The 23,709-nt window shown below is 37.5% G+C and overlaps 1 protein-coding gene across 2 annotated transcripts; it reads right to left on the bottom strand.

Annotated features, from left to right (window-relative positions):
- Positions 1-3,197: 3,197 nt before the first annotated feature.
- Positions 3,198-23,470, bottom strand: LOC125241055 (protein obstructor-E-like). 2 transcript variants are annotated; one of them, XM_048149338.1, is made up of 7 exons: positions 23,331-23,470; positions 11,105-11,185; positions 6,285-6,398; positions 5,813-5,877; positions 5,192-5,330; positions 4,221-4,434; positions 3,198-3,316 (listed from the first exon to the last, which is right to left on the bottom strand). In XM_048149338.1, exons 1-7 carry the CDS (start codon positions 23,374-23,376, stop codon positions 3,259-3,261), a joined length of 717 nt encoding a protein of 238 aa, XP_048005295.1. In that variant the 5' UTR covers positions 23,377-23,470; the 3' UTR covers positions 3,198-3,258. The 2 variants fall into 2 exon arrangements, with proteins under 2 accessions (XP_048005295.1, XP_048005296.1); XM_048149339.1 differs by lacking the exon at positions 3,198-3,316 and adding an exon at positions 4,028-4,099 and having other exon boundaries at positions 4,274-4,434.
- Positions 23,471-23,709: the final 239 nt, after the last annotated feature.

The following is a 23,709-nucleotide window of genomic DNA, read 5'->3' as shown; positions in this document are numbered from 1 at the left end:
AATATGATTTTGGCCACTTCCAGGCTGCGAAACAGCGCCATTTAGTTTTAAGCCTAAAAGGCCTATACATTTCAAGGGTACGCTTTTTTGTATATGGGCTTTGTCTGTCTCGTATTAATATATTATGGTCCTCGTTCAAAGTAACCATATATAAAAAAAAAAAAAAAAAAAAATTATTGCCACAACTAAGAAGACTGTACAACTTAATACTAAATGCATAGCTCCGTGCTTCAAAATTGACAATTGACTGACGTATTCGTCAGGCAGACCCGTTTGCGTGTCTCGTGTTCATACTCGACTCTTGCGCAACCGGCGGGAGCGACCAGGCCCCGATCGAAACCGCTTTTAAACTGGACTAAGTGGTTTCGAGCTTTTACCGGTTTTAGAACGAATGGAGTAATGTTTTGATTGTTGAAAGGTTTTTGTGAATTGTAAATTGGATTTTGGGACCAATAAAATGCTCTAAAGTACCTATTAATTGTATGGTTTTTTTAATAGGAGGCCAATGAGCAGATGTGTCTATTATGTAATTACTCATGGGCACCAGAAGCCTTGACATAGTTAGGTTAGAGATAAAGCTAACGTGTGCAAAATTTACTTTTTGTATCCTACACTCTTACTTATAATCTCTTTGAAGTTCAATATATCATCAACCCCGGGATGTCCCGCTGGGGCATCCCGGCGTCATGATTATTTGTGGATAGGATAGAGTTTAAACTCTAAATTCCCAATTGCGCAAGTCAAAAAAAAAAAATATCAATATATCATACCATATGCGAAATGCATATACCATAGACAGGACATAGGAAAACATATATATGGAAGCTAACCTAACCTCATGTCATCTAGTACACTCTCATGAAACATACCATATCCTGAAAGAGGCAGATATACGAGTAGCTGCTTTACTTGATCTTCAATCAACCGTGGTACTGCATTATCTCTCCAATAACTCAATAATTCAATGAAAAATTATATGAAAGTTTGTTGACCAGCTGCCGATCCATCATCATGTCCATCATTTATTGACGTAATGGTAAAGTGATGCCATGATGACGTCACATACCCTTCATCTAAGGGTTTATACAGTATATTGCACGACCCCGACCGACGTTTGACGACCGGTCTGGCGCAGTCGGTAGTGACCCTGCCTGCTACGCCGCGGTCCCGGGTTAGAATCCCGGTAAGGGCAGTTATTTGTGTGATGAGCACAGATATTTGTTCTTGAGTCATGGATGTTTTCTATGTATATATTATTTATATCGTAGTACCCAGTACCCACAACACAAGCCTTCTTGAGCTTGCCGTGGGCCTCAGTCAATGTGTGTAAGTATGTCCTATAATTTTTATTTATTTATTAATTGCAAAGAAAGAAATTCACTCACACGCAATTGCGGAATATGTCACTGTCAAAGTCAGTGTCAGACTCGTGGTGGTCGCTGTTCATTGGATGCAGAGGTTGGCCATCAGTCGTTGGGACGACTGTTACCTGACAGAAGGAAGGTCCTCATGGTGAGGCGTAGGTATATTTGGGTGCTCCCTTTACTGGCGGTTGATTTCATCCTAAGTTGGGGTTTAACAGCCGTTTGCTGGTGGTCATGGTAGCGTACACCAGGCCCCGTAGCCGAATGGCATTTCTACGACGCGAAACGAAAACTAAACGCCGCGAAAGGTAGTCTGGCTCTGTCGCGCCAATACGCAAGAGTGATAGAGATAGATATCTACGAGCGTTTCGTTTCGTGAGCGTTTGTGCCATTCGGCTATGTACCCTATATTTCCCGTGTCCTCCAATAACAGCACTTAGGTGAAAGACGGGGGGTTGTTTAGTGGGTAGACAAGACACTAGACTTGGGTCAAGGAGACAAGGAGTACTTTCCCACATAAAGTGGTATTCGTACTAGCATTTTTCCTCCCCTGAAAAAAAAGGTGGTAGGCCACAAAGCTCTTTCTCAGGAGACCTTGCTTCCGCTATGATTTACATTTTCAATAATTTCAATTACTCCAGAACGTGGATTGTTAATTTATCATTTTATGGTGACAGTGAACGCGTAGTGTGTAATAAGAAATGCGCTTCTTTCTCCGTGGTTCGAAGTTAAAAAATATCCCACAATTGAGTTTGTTGTACAATTTAGCAACAAAGCCATTTTGTATATTACCTATAAATTATACCGCCATCTAGTCATCTAGTGATAACTAGAAGTTGTGATAATGCAACAACAGTTAATAACACCATCTCTATCAATGTTAATGTAATGTGTGGAAGTCAATATCCTTTGTTTTGCTGGTTATTGTTATTAATTACTGGAAGGTGGTATAGATGGCGGTGGTAGGTATGAATCTAAATCACGATTACGCAAGTGGACCCTTTGATTTGTCCTAAATATCTACACATTTTTTGTATTTTAACCCCCGACTCAGAAACGACGGTTATAATATAAGTTTAACCTTCTGTCGGTATGTATGTGTGTGTGTCTGTCTCCGGTTTTTTTTGTTAGATTAATTTTTTTTTTTTTGAAAGCTCAATTATTTTAAACCATAATCATCAATACTAGTGAGTGCTCGGGAGGTTTGAATGACTTTTAAATGTTTCTACACTACAGTAACAATTTCAGTACAATTTTATTACAGTGAAATATGTGTAATTCACTGGGCTTTTGATGTAGACGTTTCATTACCATCAGGTAACTGACTTTTCAATAACTACTTACAGAAGTAGTGCGAAGAGATTGCCTTCGTATTGTTACGAAAACGTACGAACATGTCACGCTATTACAGTCGGTCTCAGTACATTGTACTGACATTGATTGGACTAGCATGACAAATACGAATGTTTCCGGAAAAATACGAAGGAAACCGTTTTTACATCTGTATTTACCTGACAGCTTTGATAATGGTTTTGGAGATATGACCAGGTATTAAAACTAGTATAAGAACCCGTCCGTACTATGTATATCTATATATAGCTCGTGACGTGAGTCATGGTTTGACGGTAGTCACGCGTCTAAAACCCACTAGATAGGTAGAAGTACGTAGGGTTTCTTCACATGCTCAAAGGGCAAAATAAAGAATAAAGAATACTAGATGACGTTAGTAGTCTCGTTCCACAGATGCAGACCAAACGGATATCTTTTAAATTGAAGAATAATGCTGTAGTGGGTATGATTTGGTATGAATATTAAACCAATGAAATAAATACACAAATTATAAAATTAAATTTATTTAAAGTACAATTCTAAAACTAATAGTAACTACGGCACTTTACGCTTTCTTGGGGAGTTTGTTCTTGTCGAGTTGGGCTCCTTCGTAGAAGTTTTCACTGAAACAAAAATAAACATATTTTAAGATTCAGTTTTAATAAATACCTGTGTGTAGGCAAGGCAGACGAGCAGACAAATTTCTAGGCAAGCAATGGCTATGACCAACGGACGGAAACATCATTGTATCACAATGTACTAAAGCTATTCTATTCTGTATTAAAGATTTTTGACAAGTTTTCACAGAGACTTCTGTTAGCTTTCGATTTGGGAGAGGGTATACAACTGGCACCCCATACAGTCTATTGATACTCACCACCCTTGGAACTTCTCAGGCTCGTCACACATGAAGGTACCCTAGGAACGCGGCAGATGTAGAACTTCCGACAGCCCTCAGAGTGGAGAATGCATCTAGCACCTCCTACAGTAGTAGAGCATACTCACCATCCTTGGACCTTCTCAGGCTCGTCACACATGAAGGTGTCCTCGTTGTAGACCTTGCCGAGAGGACAGCTGCCCTCCTGGGGCTGGATACCAACGCGGCAGATATAGAACTTCCGACAGCCCTCAGAGTGGAGAATGCATCTAGCACCTCCTACAGTAGTAGAGCATACTCACCATCCTTAGACCTTCTCAGGCTCGTCACACATGAAGGTGTCCTCGTTGTAGACCTTGCCGAGAGGACAGCTGCCCTTCTAGGGCTGGATACCAACGCGGCAGATGTAGAACTTCCGACAGCCCTCAGAGTGGAGAATGCATCTAGCACCCCCTACAGTAGTAGAGCATACTCACCATCCTTGGACCTTCTCAGGCTCGTCACACATGAAGGTGTCCTCGTTGTAGACCTTGCCGAGAGGACAGCTGCCCTTCTGGGGCTGGATACCAACGCGGCAGATGTAGAACTTCCGACAGCCCTCAGAGTGGAGAATGCATCTAACACCTCCTACAGTAGTAGAGCATACTCACCATCCTTGGACCTTCTCAGGCTCGTCACACATGAAGGTGTCCTCGTTGTAGACCTTGCCGAAAGGACAGCTGCCCTTCTGGGGCTGGACACCGTTGCGGCAGATGTAGAACTTCTGACAGTCTTCAGGGTGAGGGAAGGTGGGGTGGGGGAGCGCGCGGCCGTTGGGGCCCATCACGTCGCCATCGGGGCAGGAGAAACCGTCATCAAGAACGTCTGCAAACACGAATGTTATTTGAACCCTTTAGCATAAATGACGTAGACTTGCTAGTCCAACTTCAAACTTCATGCATTATTAAAACCTGACCAGAAATATATGACTACGCGCGATGTTGCGGAATTTCATTAGAACTATTCTCTTCATACTATACTGAACTGTCACGGCATACTTCAGAATAACAGCGTCCTCTTGCTAATTGTCATATACTTATTTCCGGTTAGGCTTTTGAAGATTTACGATTACGATGACACACGCCACGCACGAGAGCCGTGTCATTGAAATAGTTAAAGAAGTGCTGGATGAGTGCATATGCTTGTCTATTTTATTTCTATCATTGATTAAGTGGGAGGAAATACTAAATTCTCATACGTTCACGTGTCACTTCATGAGGTGGGCGAAGCTTTCTTATTTATGACTATAAAAAAGTCTTCTTTGATGATCATGCCTGACGAGCACATGGAGTATCAGGGTAATAGTTGAAATGGATCTGAAATACCCTTCCCACGGGATGGTCACACTGGCGACGCTCTCCATCTAATCCCAGTTAAATGTCTCATCGACAAAGATAGCTGGCCTTAGCCGAAATGACAATCGTTGACCCTAGACGCCGATCGAAATGCAGTCTGGCTCTCTCGAGCCAATAGCTAGCTACGATAACGATATTATCATAACAAGCGTTTGTGCATTTGGCGACGTAGTCTGCCTACGTACCTAGGCTAAATGACCTATGACTATGTATCAGAGTACACATACCCTTAGTGGGATGGTCGCACTGGCGGTTGACGGCCTCCTTCCAGTCGCAGTTGGAACTCTCCTCGTCGAAGATCAGGCCGGGAGGGCAAGGGTGCTCGTTGGGGACGCCGTCCGAGCAGTAGAGGAACTTGTCGCAGGCCTGAGGAATCAACATTTTCAATATCATTATTCGTAATCGAGTTTATAGCTACACACCTTAATCACTTATCAAGTGATCTATGGCTTTTTAACCTTAAATTGGACAATGTGTGACCGTCAAACGGAACATGTTCATTGACCCTCTTTTTGTATTTTTTTTTCGAATCAGAATAATTAGAACTAATAGGTATTGAGCACCAAGAAGGCTTGAACTAGACCATGACTACTTTTTGCCAAGTAAAGGAGCTAACTCTACCCGGAGAATAAGGTATGTGCCTGTACCCTGAAAAGCGTCTTTAAACGGATGTGCCGTTTTACGATTTTTTTTATAAAACTATTCTAGTATTCGTTGAGGACCAATCGGTCCTGTCCAGGAGTCTTTCCTTTAAAGTATACATATTTGATCGTATGCGTCAGTTTCAGGTGTTTTATTATTTAGGTATTCATGGTGTATCAAAGGTTAGGTATTCGTTTTATAAATACCTGTGGGTCGGGATGTTTGAAGTAACCATTCTGGCGGGGGCAGTCCTTAGTAGGCTGGGGCTCCTCTGAAAATTTTAAAATAGTTAAATCAACGAGTACATTCGTTTTTTTTATATAGATATTTTCGTGAAATTATGTGATTGATGTCTTTATAACATGTGAAAATATGAATATTTAATTTCATTTATATATTAACTATATAATATGATATACCTCCTTCCCGACTAATTCAGCATCCATTCGAGAGCCACGATGCCACAGACAGACACGTCAAACTTATAAACACCCCGTCGTTTTGCGTCGGGGGGTTAATACCCACAGTCACGTTAGTTCTCTACTACTACTAGCGACATCTAGTATCATTAATATGCGTTAAGCTCCCTTCCTTGCGTTTAGTAGAATCCCAATCGATGTTAGAAGTTCCCACTAATTGAAATACTTGAAAGTTTATTACACTTTGTGCAATACTCACGGAGCTCTTTCCTGTCCCCGCAGTCGACGTTGGAAGGGATATCGCATCGCTCCTTGTTGGGGTTCTCGTCCATGAACACTAGACCGTCCGGACACAGCTTCGCCTCCGATTTGCCTGTGTAATAAATAAATGAATAGAGTGAGTACAGTCACCGCCATAAATAAGTGATGATTTTCTTATCTGTACTTTGTCACTTTAACGTCGTGTGACGTGCACGGTGTTTTCAGTCAAAGGAAATATTAAATCCCATGTTATTTCGATATGTTTAGGAAAATTAACGATAGAGGGCGTGAAAATCAATTATATGCCGTAGTGCAAGTTGTTCGCTAGATGTCACTGTTACGCCCGCAAACTGGGTAATGAATTGTTTTTGTAAAATGTATAAGTATTTTTTGATGTCCAAAATTTTTGCTAGATGTAGCTGTACCACCCGCAAACTAGCGAACGGCATTCTATGGCTAATTACATGTATTCAATTGTAAATATTATTATTATCCTATTTTATGGCAAAAAGGTTAGCGTTCAAAAATTTATTAATGTGACTGATTGATGAATGACCTAATTAGAATTCCCGCCATAAAAATGTGGCGTTCCATGTTTAAAGTAAGCATGGAAAGATAATAGTAGGCATGGAAAGTCACATGAAAAGTTGTCGTAACTTAATAATAGATGGCGCTGCATTCGAAAATCTTGACTGATAACTCTATACCATACTATTCAATATACTCTACGGTGACGTGTCTGAAATGTCATACGAAATTGTCAAACGATTTAAAGCGACAAGGTACCAAATCATCGCTTAGGTGACTGTACGTGCGGAAAGAGAAGATTTATGTAATGTAATATAATTAATGTATGTATGTATGTGTTGGGTTTCAGTTAGCTCAAAAAGGCTCGTGTTGCGGGTTTTTAAACAACTATCCATACTAATATTATAAATGGGAGAGTGTTTGTATCTGTTTGTTTGTCCGTCTTTTACGGTCTTTCACGGCAAAACGGAGCGACGAATTGACGTAGGTAATTTTTTAAGTGGAGATAGTTGAAGGGAGGGAGGGAGGGAGAGTGACATAGGCTACTTTTTGTCTCTTTAAAGACCTCAATTTCATTACTTTCAAGATGCGACTTCAAGTTAGGTTTATATTTTGGAATATTGCCATTATCACTTATACCACACGTGACACGTTACAACACTTGAATTGTTCAAATAAGCAATAGTAATAAATACAAGTAGTTACTAAAATACAGCTATCCACGACCAATTTCATAACGCCAACGAATTATAATATCAATTACGAATAATCCCAATGTCAAGTGCAATTGGTTATGTTCAATAAAACTGCTTCTAAACATTCCTTCGCTTCGTAGCATGTTTTTATGAATTAAGCGACAGAGGGTTATTTGCCTACGCAAACGTCGTTTCCTAACGTTGCCTGTCATATTTTTTTAATAGTATGAAAATCAATACATGATCAAACACAAATGAATATGGGTGTTATTTAATCGATCTGCAGAATATTCCTTTTTTGGTAAGTAAAAATATATATTTGGTCAGCAAAATTGGACAGTTGGTTAGCAGCTGAAGGTCAGAAAGTAGTTTTAAACTAGTTCACAATTAATGTCATAAATAAATAATAAATAAATAAATAAATATTATAGGACATTCTTACACAGATTGACTGAGGCCCACGGTAAGCTCAAGAAGGCTTGTGTTGTGGGTACTCAGACAACGATATATTTAATATATAAATACTTATATACATAGAAAACATCCATGACTCAGGAACAAATATCTGTGCTCATCACACAAATAAATGCCCTTACCGGGATTCGAACCCGGGACCGCGGCGCAGCAGGCAGGGTCACTACCGACTGCGCCAGACCGGTCGTCATACTGAGCTACTCAAAAAATTTTTGGTTGACAGTTTGATTACTTAAGCGGCAGTAAGCTATCAGCCTTAAATCAGATTTCTTTAAGCAACCTGCGGGTAAGCGATTTATTTCAGTTTGGATTACAATTGAACTGATCCGCTAACATTGGTTCGCTAAAAAATCAGTTGATCAGCAAATTTACCTTTTACCAGCCTAACTTATCTTTTCCTGATCGGCAAATTTATTTTAATTTTTTTTTTAAGTTTTGTCCTTCAAAAAACTTACTGCCCATTTGTAAAATAGGTACAATGATAATTATGTGCTGGACATGATATATGTATTAGGTCATTACCTATGAAATTGGCGTTTTTGTTCAAAGATATAGGTCTGATTCTATTTTATTTATTTTAGTAGTAACTTCGGGATATTGTTTTTTATTTTAACAATGCACTCAATAAAAAATGATTTTAAATAAAATTAATTGTAACTTTTTAATGTTCTGTATTCAGAATAAAGCCTTGAAAACAGGCCTTTTTATGTGCTGTCGGTTCGAGTATTAAAATTACTTATATTTTTCTAATGGTATTAAACAAACACGTAACGTAAACAACAATAATCTTAGAATGAAATGCACGCACACGATTGGCTGCTCGTGTGACGTGGACTAATTTCACTCCGGTTACAACTTTGCCGATTTTTCAAATCAAACGCCACCAAATTTATTATATTAGATTACCAATGCCTTAATAGGCATACCTTTCAATTAAACTGCTCACGGCCATGTTTTTTCTGCCCACCAATTTTTAAATGTTGCTGACCAACTAATTATTTTGCAGCTCAACCATTTATTAAGCAGATAAATTATAACAAAAGCAGATCGATATTGGTTATAACGTTGTCCGTTTGTGATTTTTTTGCTGATCAAGAGTTGTAGATCCATTTTTATTTATAGCCAGCAAAATTTTTGTATGCTGACCAAATGATTTAATAGCTATTTTTTTTTGCGAATCAGTTTTAAAAACGGCTGATCATTTAATTACTTCCCAATGAATATCAGTTAGACCAGGTTAGACGAAGAAAGATGCCCGCAATGTGAGAACTTTAGGGTTCATGGTAGGTGCTAAGTTATCGATAGTCCAAAGCACGTTAGTTTGTTTCTTTCTATCCGTAAGCAATTTTCTTGTATGTTTGAATTTATTCATATTGCCGACAAATGTTGGTTATCTAGATGTAGTTGTTATTTCGTTCCAAATTTGTACATGTAAATGCATTAGCAACTTGTGGCATCTTCATTGGTTCTTGTATTAACTGATAACATTATTTTATAAAATAAATTGTACCGTTTGTGTCCTAATAAACATTAAACATTAAATATTAAACAACGTCTATTAAAGGCAATAAATCGCATATCTGTAATATACGGTTTATAATCGAAAGCTATTTTTTTTGTGGCGCCATCTATGTGTGGTGTAGTGTATTCGCGTTCTTCGGCGGTCGCATTTTAATATATGGGATGGTATGATCTTCTTATAATTTAATCTATGATAGTGTGTACGGTAATCACGCTCACCCGCCCCGCCAAACGCTCCGCTCCATCGTCCACTCAGGCCTTTTACAAAGAGAAAGATAGCTGACCTTAGACATACTAGTTAGTGAGCCAAACAGTATGTACGCAAAGCGATTGCGTTGCGGTGTAGTAAGTTTTCACAGTCTATTTGCGGTAGTAAGCACATAGCTAAATGGCGAGACCGCAAGTTTGGACACTACTATCGTTGAATAATTTTACATGCTAGCCAATGGGAAAACCATCGTGGTTAGCGACATGGACTTATATATTAAATATTTTCCCATTAAAGCTCATACTTCATAGAGCGCCCCAAAATTGTACCTTAAGACGATACGGTAGGGGTCAATTCTCCATACAAACGCTCTCGACTATTTCCTCCCTGGTTTATGAAGATATGGCAATGATTTTTTCAACACAGATTGTTATTATTTTTATCTGTGTCGGACCGTTTTGATTTTTTTGATATTCTGCTTTTTAAAGATTCTAGAGCTAATCAAAAATTTCCAAAAACGGCCTTTTTCATTGTGGCGCAAAAAAAGGTGTGATACTCAAGATTGGTAACAATTAACCAAAAAAGCTAAACGGTCCGACATAGATTATTTCATTGTTATTCAGATTCATAAATTTCGTTCCGATTGATTAAGTTTTGAAGGAGGAAAGAGTCGAGAGCGGAACCTCGATTTTAAAGATTTTTTTGAAATATCTTTTGACTGAGTTGTTCTTAATGTACATTTTTTTTTCGATAAATCTAGTTAATAACACTTGTATATTTTACTAAAATTCTCAAGTTGAAAGGCATTTTCGCTACCGTATCCTCTTAAGCGAATTTATTAGACAGGTCGCTCAAGCAACAGACGTCTATGGAACTTCCCATAGAATAAAATTTTACGAACGCTTTAACGGCGACAGACGGTTTGGTGCAACCGACCCTAAATAATATAACCAATTAACCAGTCACAAATAAAGCCAAATTACAAAAATCCCAAACCCTTATATACGTTCCCTATAAACATATCTATAGCGCGATGTAGAAAATGTTACACCTGGTACAGCGCCATCTCTCGTGACATTTTTTAAACATTTTGAAACTTACTCTGTGCAATTACAGTTCCGGACACAAGTCCAATAAATAGGGACTGCAAGTACTGCCACCCAACTGCAATGTGTATGTATGTACATGTGCGTTGCAGTTGCCATAATAAGTTGTCTGTACCTAAATAGCCTTTATAGTGATCATCTCTAAGGGAGCAAGTAGTTTATCCCTTTTAAATAATCCAACAGAGGTTAAAGTGGACACAAGACTTCCGAGGTCAACTGTACCGCATTGGAATTACGTCAAGTACTTTCACATACACAAGTTAACCTTTTCAATCACGGTACTGACCTTTACTGCACTTGTAATAGAGGTCGCATTGGTACGGGTCGGGGTAGAAGCCGCTCTTCTCGGGACATTTGAATTCTTGCGCTGAAACAGAAGAAATAAACATATTTTAGGATTTTTAAAACTATATTCAGAAAATAATACATAGGTGATTAAATAAAATACGATTCGATTTTTACAGAACAAGTAGTACATTACCGCACTAGTGTGATAATTTTACGTAAATATCTTGAAAATGTAAGGAACGTAAATCCGCGAGTGGGGATATTTTTTAACCCCCGACGCATAAACGACGGGGTGTTATAAGTTTGACGTGTCTGCCTGTCTGTGTGTCTGTATGTGGCACCGTACCTCCCGAACAATTGAACCGATTTAGATTTAGTTTTTTTTTTGTTTGAAAGTTGAATTAGTCGGGTGTGTTCTTAGCCATGTTTCATAAAAATCAGTTCCCTAACTACGTCGGGGGTTTTTTCAAAATTTTAATTTTGTGGTTAGTTATAAAACACGAAACAAAGGAAACAGCAAGACAACAAAGTGTCCTATTATTTGTACTTGTAACATAATAGTATATTACGCTATAAGTGCGGAAAAGACGGCTTCTGAAATGAAGCGATAAATTAAAACACGACCGAAGTGAGTAACGAATTTCATCTTCACGCGTGTATCTTACGACTTTATACAGTCATTATAGCCATTTAAATGTTTGACATAGTTGCGTAATAAACTCATTACCTAACTAGTGGGGTAATACAGCGCTGTGTACTGTAAATAATTATTTTAATAAATATTCTATACGCCTATTTTATGTTGTGAAATGCGGCAAGAACAATAAGGATTCCGCGCCGTGAATAATTTGACTTAGCTAAGCAAAAACTTAGTCTCCCAGTGATGGCGTAACCAACTAAACAAGTTTCCACGTCTAGCCAATACGTGTTTTAAATAATTTAGGGTAATACCAGAGACCGGTATAAATGAAGACTTCAACCACACACTTTACCTTCATACTACCAAAGAGGATCGAGTATTATAAAGAGTTACTGTCAAAGTAAAATGTGTAATCACAGTGTATAGACTGCCATCTCTCGACACCAGTGGCGGCTGGTGAAAATTTCTGCTAGGCAACACCAAAGCAAAAATAAACCTACCTTCAACATTACATTACCAACAACACATTACTAGTAATCAATTTTAGGCTAGCCGGTGGGAATCGGCTTGTATGGACCAACGCTGCTGCTCGACACAGGCTAAAATCTTTTGAACCTCAGTTTTAACAATTTGGTCCATCTTCTTAGCTTGATATGTGTTAAAATGTCAAATACATTACAAAATGTTTAATATCAGCGGCATCTAGACGAGCGTCCCCCAAAGGTGTCGCCATCTAGGTCACCGTATCTTTTTCTATACGTTTTCTTCTTAGACTGTAGCCGTCTATACGGAATTACATAATTATGTCTGATACTACATTCATAACTCACACCTGCCGACCTAGTTGAAATGGCAATCGATGACGCTAGATTAGCAATGCACGGTCGAGAAGTTTCCAAAGTTGCAGAATATTCCTAATGAGAATTTTCGGTAACTTCTGAGAATGTTCTCGAGAACGAGAATTTATCAGAATACTTAGTAACTTCGTAGTTTATACCATAATTTCGTCGAACTCAGCAAGTCAAGACGTAGTCCCGTGGTAGTGCGCTGGCTTCGTATGCCGATGTTCTCAGGTTCGATCCTGACAGCGATCTTTTTGTTTTTATTTTGTCTGTTTTTTTTTGTATATACATATATTGGCATGACCAAAAACAGGCATCAAGAAATAATAGTTCGGTACCTAATTTAAAAAAGTCAGGACTAAAACTCTGAAAGTCGAAATGTTCCCTGAAGTATAGTGAGAATTTAAGCAACTTATAGTGAGAATTTAGGTAACTTATCACTTATCAACAAAATAGCTAACTGTAATAGACAATATTATACCTATAATAACATATAGTTTTATATTATGCCCATTTAAACATTGTTTCAAGTATATTCTCTTGTTTAAATAATAAATTGCATGTTGCGGGAATGTTCTGCGAACATTCTCAAGAATGTTTCCGCTTTTTGGGAATGTTCTGCAATTTCTACATTACTACGCTAGATGCCGATCGAAACGAAGTCTGGCTCTGTGGCGCCAATACGGAACAGCTAAAGTAGAACGTAAGCGTTTGAGCATTTGGCTACGTACGTACCCTACATATTTCTAAACGGGAATGGAAGAGCACAGGAAACAGCTTGAGTTTCATTGCCACTTTGATATTTGCCTTAATAAATAATTAAATATCCTTAAAGGGTAGGTCGGATGCCTTTTGAAAAGTAGCGGCGCCCTAATTATAAATAGTTACCTACATACTTCATGTGCGTAGATTGATTTCTACTATTTGTCGCATCTGCGTTGTTACGATACTAGTATGTTATATACATTAGTGCTAGCGCGTTTTATAGAAAATAGTATGTATTGACTCAACGATAAAGTATATCAATATATCATCATTGCCAAGCTCTGGTAGCCGTGTAAACCCTTACGGTTAAATAAGGTTTCATCCCATCCCTTTCTCACACATAAATAAGTCAGTATCACAGATAAGGACAATAGTAGATAACGTGAGAATAAAATCTCGCACTGGTAAGGCGCTTTGACCTCCGTATTTAATTGTAACACCATAATTCTACAGAGCAAGGTCTTAAGGTCTCGACGCCATTAAAATACTATAGACTGGCAACAGTTTATCACAACAAAGTCAAAGAGTTCCCAATCGCTAGTTTGTTATTTACTGTTTATACCTCTATATTTTCAAATATTTGCGCCATACATCTATCTACTTACCTGCTACCTTCATAGTAAAATTAGTACTTTAAGTAATTGAAAAATACAAGTCTTTAGAGTTTCTACCATGTCGCAGATACCCAATGTATTGTGAAATCTTTAGTGACAACAATTTGGTTTACGTGGTCTCATTGCCAGTACTTTCATGTAACTTACCTTTCTATTTATTGGATGTTGGTAGAATCACAAATGGGATAAAACTTCGAATAGTATCAGAACAGAACGGAATTAAGAACCGTAACATTTTGACGGAATTAAGAACCGTACATTGGCACTTTACAATAAAATTGGGATAAGAGCAAGTAAAAAGACAGTCCGGAATATTTTGAACCCACGACGCAAAAACGACGGGGTGTTATAAGTTTGACGTGTCTGTCTGTCTGTCTGTTTGTCTGTCTGTCTGTTTGTCTGTCTGTGTGTGTATCTGTCTGCGGCATCGTAGCTCCCGGTGAATGAACCGATTTAGATTTAGTTTTTTTTTGTCTGAAAGCTGAGTTAGTCGGAAGTGTTCTTAGGCATGTTTCATGAAAATCGGTCTACTATGTCGCGGTCGGGGGTTTTAAAAATTTTAATTGATATAAGTACTGTTTTGTGAGTTATTATTTTTTATTCACCTTTCTTATATCCCTTGTTGTACTTATATGTTTGTCTATACATATTAGGTACCGCATCGTAATACAATATTGAGAGCAAGGGTGCAGCTACTGATGTGACTCATATTTAGTTACCCAACAACGACAGACATTATGAAAACGAGATAAACTTGCTACCTATTTCATTTATATTATTAGGTTCTGTTGGTTTAGTAATCGGTTATATTGGAGTGTTTTGTCAGGGAGAAAGTCAATATATAATATTAATAATTATGTATAATATTTACAGTTTATTATCCTAGAGATATTTTATAGCGTATAATAAATCTGTACGATATGAAATACGTCAATAAATTATTTCAATGCTACCCTACATTCTCACTAGTCAATTTAAAGGTCCGTCCAGTTGAGATAGATAAATTGACATATTACCACAGAACCATCCGTCAATCTCATAAATGTATCTACACAATTTTATCCTAATTTTTAGATTTATGGTGATATACCTACTTAGGTACTCAAAAAAAATGTTTAAAATTTTAATTCTTGCATTTTCACTTTCTTTTGATTGATTATCTTATATTGCGATCAAGTTGCACAGGCGAGCCATTGTCATATTATGTGCATCCACTTATGTGCATTTAACTATATATATCAAAAAATTGTCTCATATAGACTGGCCTTAATAAATTCCAATTTTGGTAAAAAATATTTCTGGCACGCCGTATCATCATATCTCGTCGATTCGGGGCCAATATCCGTGACAACACAGTTAAATTGGCCTTGCGACACTGGCAGTTAAGAAATTAGTCAAGCGCGTACTGTGGTTTACAGTACAACACCTTTGTATGGAGCGAGTTTGCAAGCCATGTGGTAACACGGTAACGCACAAGCAGGGAGAAATGGCATTGCAGTGACGAGAGTCAACTGTGTCAACGGTCCTTATTATGCTTCAAGTGCTTATTATGCTTAGTGCTTATTAGGCTGGCAACCTGTCACTGCAATGTCACAGTGTCGTTTTCTTTCAACCCCTTATTTGCCAAGAGTGGCACTGAAACTTTAGTAGTTTCGTGTGTTCTGCCTACCCCTATATGGGATACAGGCGTGATTGTATGTATGTATGATGTGGAATAAGAGCCGTACGATCTGACCGAAATTCCTATAGGAATTCTCATAATATTCCGATGCTGTCTTTAGACATGGAACATCACAAATATTCATAAGACGTAGAACTGTAACATTACTTTTTTGTGTAGGTAAAGCTTTTTGACTTGTTACTTTACGAATATTAAAGTTCCAGTTGCGCCGTATGCCGGCAATAACATCGCACAAAAAGTAGGCTGCAAAAATATCTGATACAATCTTATTTCTGTGTGCGTAGCCGAATGCACAAACGCTCACGAAACGATCACAATAATATCAATCGCTCTTGCGCGTTGGCGCGACAGAGCCAGACTACATTTCTGCGGCGTTTCGAAGGCGTTTCGCGTCGTAGAAATGCCATTCGGCTAAAAATTAAGCATGTGTGGTAATTGTGCCTGGTGGAGTGTGTCAGATATTTAGAGAGCCTTCTTTTTGTACGATGTTATTTCAGGTGACTGTGCTAATATGTAGACATTGTAGAGGTATATGGCATATACAGAAGTCGTGTCGCAGCATATCGTGCGACATTAAAATCGTGACAGAACCCCGTCACTCGAGGCAGTCGAAAAAACGCCCATCACTAAGTACCCCTACCATGAATATACCTGTGACAAACTCGATAGCGAATATGTAAATCACATTGCAGCTAAGGAGATAACATAAGTATGTCATTGAAGTGAGAAATAAGGCTATTTTAACGAGTGGATGTCAGAATATCAGGATTAGAATCGATGAACCCCTCGACTGCTAATAAGATCTTTAGAGACAGTAGGTATCTAGAACAGTAGGGGTAGGGTTAGATGCAGTAGGGGTCTAGAACTAGCAATGTACCTACAAGTTGCAGAACATTCTAAAAAAATACTAGAAATTCCTGAAATATAAAAAAAATCCAGAAAATTTCCTTAAAATACTAGAAATTTTCCTGAAAAAATTCCTATGCAAGTTGCTATTGAAAACATTACCTTTAAGATTGGGATGTATTACGCAATGTTCTCAACAGTTGACGATCGTTTAATTTGATGTTTTTGTTACACAGCGGTGTTTGGCATTTACACAATGGATTATATGTCCAATCCATTAGGGTCCATTTATATGGCAATTGATGAGTTGAAACAGCTCGGCCATAAATGTGCGAAAAACAATATTGAGAACGTTCGCAATTTTTAAACTTCTCTTCGGTGCATTGCTACCTAGACTACGATGGTTAAAAACTCCTTATTTAAGCCTCTCTACTCTATGGCACCTCAATGCATTCGATGTCGAAAATGTGATTGTCATTCTCGTGGTAAGGGTATATATAGGATGTGAGCGTGAGTGAAAGGAGGACGACTCGATTACTAATCGGTTCGTCGGTTAATGCTCCACTAAAGGTTGTGTAGTCCTTTGACCTTATACGTGACGTTCTTTTGTTTGGGACCTGTAGCCAAGAATACAATCATTGATACTCGATGGCGAATGATATGCAACTGTTTCTGGCGGACCAATGGGGTATTCCATGCGAAAGTCCCTTACGAAATGTGATCCTTTTGCAATTTCTAAGAGAGCGATTTTGTGTCTTGACTTGTCATGACTCGGCTAACAATTTGGCACTATTATATTCTTGAGCTTCACGGATATGATTGAAGTATGTAGTAGGGCAAAAGCGTTTCGTAAGAGAAAATTTAACTACGACATGCCACGAAGCCTAAGAAGCGCCAACGATTGTACCTACGTTTTGGCTAGAGGCCCTGGTAAATAGACAATTGAAGTGCATTTGATTCTTTAGGTAACCTTTCAGTTAAAGTTTACCATCATACATTGACAAAGACGCATCTTTAGTAGTGTTAGTGTTTAATGTATATGTAGTATACTACACAGCATATAAATATGTTACGCCCTTATAGGGTCCATGAGCATGTATACTTTTGTAACATCTATTTATAATGCAATAAATGAATATGAATATGATAAAGTACCTAGTATTGCTGTTATGGAATTAAATAACAGAATGGCGTATTGGCTTGTTTTAAAAATGGTGGTATTCTTATCTTGTTTTAATACAGGAAGAATATCATTGTTTCTTAAAGGAAGTTCGTAAGATTAAACTCTGTGAATCGTTCTCTTAACGCAATTAAAATGTTCTGTGAGAATGCGCCTTCCTTATGTGATAATATTACCAATTATATATATATATATATATATATATATATATATATATATATGTGTACGATAGTATTTTCATAACGTTATGGCTTTAACTATAAAACTCCCGTGAGACTCATACATATTTAAAAATATTTTAAGCGAGTTACTCACGTATTAAGTCGATATAGCGTTCGACATGTTTCAATCCAATTTTTTAAATACGTCATGTCTTGTTTTAATAAATACAGGGATACTTAATATCATTGTTTGTAAGGAAGTTCATAAGAATCGGTGTTCATTTCTCTTAATGCAATTGCTTTAAATGTGCCTTCCTTGTTAGTGATAATATGACTACTTATACATAATCTTTTCCTTAAGCACTTATACGAGTAGATATTGATTTTAAAAACATTGCTACACTCTCCGTTCGGGTCAATCATCCGCATCTCCTGCCGTTTTTACTAGATTTATCTAAAATGGTGCATGTATAAATAACCTTTAAAATTACCTCATACTGAGATAAGTACCTACACGCGATCGAATATTACAGTGTAGAAAGCGTTTCCGATCGGTTTGAGGTTAAGTAACACCGTTTACCGATGTAGGAAGGAAGTGGTGCCCGTAATACATTGAATTTAGTCAGGAATGGAGCCCTTTTATGGGCAAATTCAGGTCTGTAGAGCTATTTTTTTAACCCCCGACGCAAAAACAAAGGGGTGTTATAAGTTTGGCGTGTCTGTCTGTATGAGCCTGTCTGCGGTATCGTAGCTACCGAACGGAAGAGCCGATTTAGATTTCGTTTTTTTTTAAAGCTGAGTTATTCGGGAGTGTTCTTAGCCATGTTTCATGAAAATCGGTCCACTATGTCGCGGTCGGGGGTTTTTCAAATTTTTAATTTTGTGGTTAGGTTATTTATCTATAAAATTTTAGGTTGGTTTTACCGATGACCCCGCGGGGGCTGTTTTGCTGTCGCAGATACAGTCAGAGGTCAGAGTCAACTGATGTTACCTTACCCTACAAAACCCACGCGCAGTCTAGGTACAGTCTCTCTTTGTAGTCGACTGTACAATTTTATTGTAGATTTAAGAATTAATAAATGATTGTTTGAAAATGATCTCGTAAAACATGAATTTCTAAGTCCTAAGCTTATTTCAACATCAAACAAACTCAACTATCAAAATAGTGGTTTCATCTAAAATTATCGTTCTCCCCGTGACATTTTATTACGACCATTAAATTATAAGCTCACCTCGAACAATTAAAGTGAGTTGGCATTGCTAAAACCAGACGGAGAATGTCGATTAATTTATATTCAAGGTGATTAAGGACTCCCAAACTAGCCCCCGTGAAGGTAGGTAACCACACCGGGCCTGTTCTGAGCGAAACATGAGTCGTGACCGGAAAAAAACCGCAACTGGACATGTCTTTTTAAAGTTGAGTGCAAGAGACCGTAGTTTATTTTGGTTGAAATAAAAATTCAATATTACCAACCATGGTAATTTTGCACAAACTTGGCAAAAAGTGCAACGGTATTTGTATAGTCGTAAATATTATTTTCATCACACCCGCACTTTAAATGTGCTATTGCACGCAGGCGGAGCGTGAGTTATAGAAAAATCGTTCTCCCAAGGGAATAATGAAATGTCTTGTACCGTACTTAACTTTTTTACATCTATTTACACATTTTTTACATTGCGAGTAGGGTTTCTGATTTCTCGACCTATTAGAAGTCTCGAGTTTCGAGAAATCTCGAGCCCAAAGTCTCGAGTCTTCTCGTCTCGAGTCTTTTTTTATAAATGGTAAAATTTTGATAAAAGAATAAACAACAATATGATTAGTAGTTTTTATTGCACCACACTATTATAAAAAATGCGTAAGAGCAACAAAAATCTTCTTTGAAATAAACATTAATCAAATTTTAACAAGAAAACTACAATTATAGTCTTCATTAGACTTATATTGATCGGGATATAGACCGTGATTACCTTTTTGATTTTTGAAAATAACCGTGAATCATTCAAAACTCTTAATTATAGTCTTGAAAATAATACCTAATCCTTTAACTTCCCCGCCTGTGCACGGGTTAAGTAAATTAAAATGTCATGTATTAAATCATAATGTCATTGAAATTAAACGTTTAAAATAACTTCTTCTTCTTCTTCCTCGTTTCCTCATTGCCGAGGATCGCGACCACAAGTAGCGTGTCTCCATTGAACGCGGTCATAAGCCATGTGGACTGCACAGTATACGCTGTCGCCACACGATTTCTTCACACAGTCAGACCATCTCTTACGAGCCCCACCCCAAGAATGTTTACCATTAATTCGCCATATTATGCATTGGTGCTCTTATAATGTGTCCGAAAAATCTGAGGGTCGCTCTTGGCATATTTTGGAGAGCCGTGTGGTGATATTCAGCTCTTGCAAAATAGAGATGTTTGTTAGTTCTTCTAGCTTTTCAAGTTATACTCGTAGCAGTCTTCGCCAGCACCACATCTCAATAGCGTCAATCTTAGCCACATCAAAACTTTTCAGGGTCCAAGTTTCGGCACCATACATAAATATCGAGATTATCGAGAAGACAAGAGATCGAAATAATCGCGCTTTATGTTAACGTCGGATTCCTCTGTTCTTCCAAATCTTGTCAAAGTTAGCCATAGCACTCTTCACAGGTTATCAATGACCCAAGATACATAAACGCGCTGACTTTTTCGTAATGACGAATTGCTTTTAAATAACACGAGGCTGTCAAAACTAGCTAAAGTCGCTGCCAGCTTACGTTGGAATGAGAGGTTAGATCCACAGATGTCATATATACCATAGATCAAGCAAACGTATCTACTTAGCGTGTCAAATGAACTCAGTGAAATCCACTGAGTTGTCCGTCTTTACTCGCAGCTTGCAGCTTTCGGGCGTCAATTTTTGTAAGTTGAAGTCAACCAAAACATAAAAAATGCCTCGTTACGTGATATTCAATTGCAACAACACAAAAATTATGAACAATCAAGAGCCTGAGACATATTTAAAATTACAGGCAAGAATCAACTTCAGTACAAAATTTGACACGCTCGGCCCCTATACAAATATATGAATTTGTTTCTTCTATCTAAATTAAGTTCTGTGGTTAGATCGCTTTATCTCGTTATAATTTATGGCCGCCGTTCGTCACCGTCCCCACCGCCTCGCGATGAGACCGGGCAGAAGGTAAAAAGTTGCATTTCACTTCAGGTCGTACTTTACATTCGGGACTCGAGACGTCTCGAGTACCTGTCATTTTTTTCTCGTCTCGAATGAAGCCGAAATTCTCGAGAAGTCTCGAGTTCGAGACTCTCGAGCAGAAACCCTAATTGCGAGTGTGAAGAATATTCTTTATTGCACATTTAAATGTGTAATACATTGCATATCGATATAAGTACATAATTATCATATCATTACATATCATAGATAGGTGAATTTTGAAGTTGGCCGAAATAGAATGAATAAGCAAAAATTATTATAGGCCCATCGCCAAAATTGTTAGGTAAAGACCCATGGTCGACACCATACGGGGTAGTAGTGGTACTCGTAGTACTCTTAAGTATTTAATAGTGTTGTATTATATACAAAGAAAAACATATTTTTAACTAATTTCCTATTTGTTGCTAGGTTCCAACTTTTTTTGCTGCGTCGGTGAAGGTCAGTTAGGGCGGTATGTGCTCTAGGAGAATTTCCATATATGTTTATGCACGTGCAATATATATTACCACAATAGCACTGACATACATACTCATGTGTGGATCGAAAGGTCATGGTTAAAAAAACTTACTTAAGTATACTTAATATTTTCTTACCTGTGCTCTACTAATACTTATCGTATTTAATGCTACATTTCCTGTAGTAGGTTAATTTGTACATATATTTTTCATTTCAAGGATTCGCCCGGGATACGCAAAACCCTAACGAATTATAAAAATAAACCGTTCTCATGATTCACTATAATTAGGTACTTTCTAAGTGAAAATCGCATGAAAATTCATCAGAAAGACAGGTTGTAAACAATGTGGTCAAATTACTCCTATTTGTCTATAATACGTTTGGATAGGTTTCCTGTCGTAGTTTGTAAATAAATATTAATTACTTAATCCATACTAATATTATAAATGGGAAAGTGTGTGTGTCTGTTTGTTTGTCCGTTTTTTCACTGCAAAACGGAGCGACAAATTGACGTGATTTTTTAAGTGGAGATAGTTGAAGGGGTGGAGTGTGACATAGGCTACTTTTTGTCTCTTTCTAACGCGAGCGAAGCCGCGGGAAAAAGCTAGTAGTTAATAAATCATAATTAGTTGAGTATTAATTATGATTATAATTTATAATGGACGAGTTTACGAAATATTGTAGAAATATGATTTGTAATTCATCAAAGTAAAATAAAGACATTTCTTGAGTAGGTATAGCCCTTGGTATAGCTAACGTTTCCTGCGTTAAATTCTGAATATAGGCATTAGCTATAGCTACCTAGGTACTTAAGGATTTCCTTCGTTAACTAACAACTTGTCGTCTCATAACTCAAGCAATCTGTCGTAATTATCAATACGAAATATTAGCTTGTGCAATTAAATTCTACGGCTAGTTATGCCATTGCTAATAAACGACAATAAACGATTTATACAATTATATCTACATATGTAATTATGTAAGTTTAAAAAAAACTTGTTTATGTTACAAAGAACGAGTGATATGTAAATGTACGCCGTGAGAAAATTACGTAAATTTTGGAGACATTTAACGTAACAACGACTGTTCAGATTTCGTTTACTTTGCTTTCACATCTGAAAATTATCTCTTCGTTTATATAATCTGACTTTTTGGTAAAATCTTCCCCCTGAAGGTATACTTTATTAATAATACATAAAAATGTACACAAGGAACTTTCAAACTCAATAATACTAATTATTAAAATAGGATAACGTAGGTTCCTACTTACATGCTTCATAATCAAATAAATATCATATGCCTATTAGTGGCGCGGCGTGAAAATATTCGTTGATAAAGCCGGAGGGGTTTTCGGGATCTGTTTTGTACGAACTTCTACAAATACTGGAGAATTTTAGGAAACCCGTAGGGAATCGAGTTGTATCGAAGCCCCGCCACTGGTGCCTATAACTTATAATCAGCGTTTATCGCCTATTTATTTAAATATTTAAGTGAATACTAGGCATTTCAAAATGTTCACTCTACCATAGAAAATCGTGACCAACTGTAGAGTAAAAACTGTTTACCTTTATCAACACCAAATTACCGGCACTCTCAATTGATTTTTTTTTTAGTTTTTACTTAGTAAAAAATATCTGTTAGTACCAACACAAATTGACGTAAAAAATACACTGATAGTTAAGTACATTTTACGGGTTTGAAATAGATAAAATTGCTTGCCATCTAAATTCTATCAAATCTAAATCACAATAAATAATTTCGCATTGCTTTTTTAAATTAAATGAAAAAGGGAGATAAGTTAATAAAAAAATCAAACTTACCATAAACGCACGCCAAACTGGCCACTATTAAAAATAAACTCTTCATTATGACAGAAAAAAATATAAAACTTTTTTTTATTGAGCACGTGTGTCTCCAGTCAGAGGTCGCTGTGCATTGGCTGCGCCCGCGCCGGCTCCCACAGCTGCCTTCGCCTACGCCGCATTCCAAAACTAAAGCCACAATACATGTTGACGAAAATTCACTTGATTCACTTTTACCTATGTGTTGTCGCCTTTATGATATCGCGTTCCAAAACTAAGCTACAATACGTATACCTACATGTTGACGTAAATTAATTTTTCATCACACTCGCACACAGCAGCAGGCGGAGCGTGAGTTATAGAAAAATTGTTCTCCCTAGGAAGTTAAGAAATTTCT

The sequence above is a fragment of the Leguminivora glycinivorella genome, chromosome Z (genome assembly GCF_023078275.1).
Source record: "Leguminivora glycinivorella isolate SPB_JAAS2020 chromosome Z, LegGlyc_1.1, whole genome shotgun sequence".
Taxonomy (NCBI): Eukaryota; Metazoa; Arthropoda; class Insecta; order Lepidoptera; family Tortricidae; genus Leguminivora; species Leguminivora glycinivorella.
This window is presented reverse-complemented; position numbering and strand designations above follow the sequence as displayed.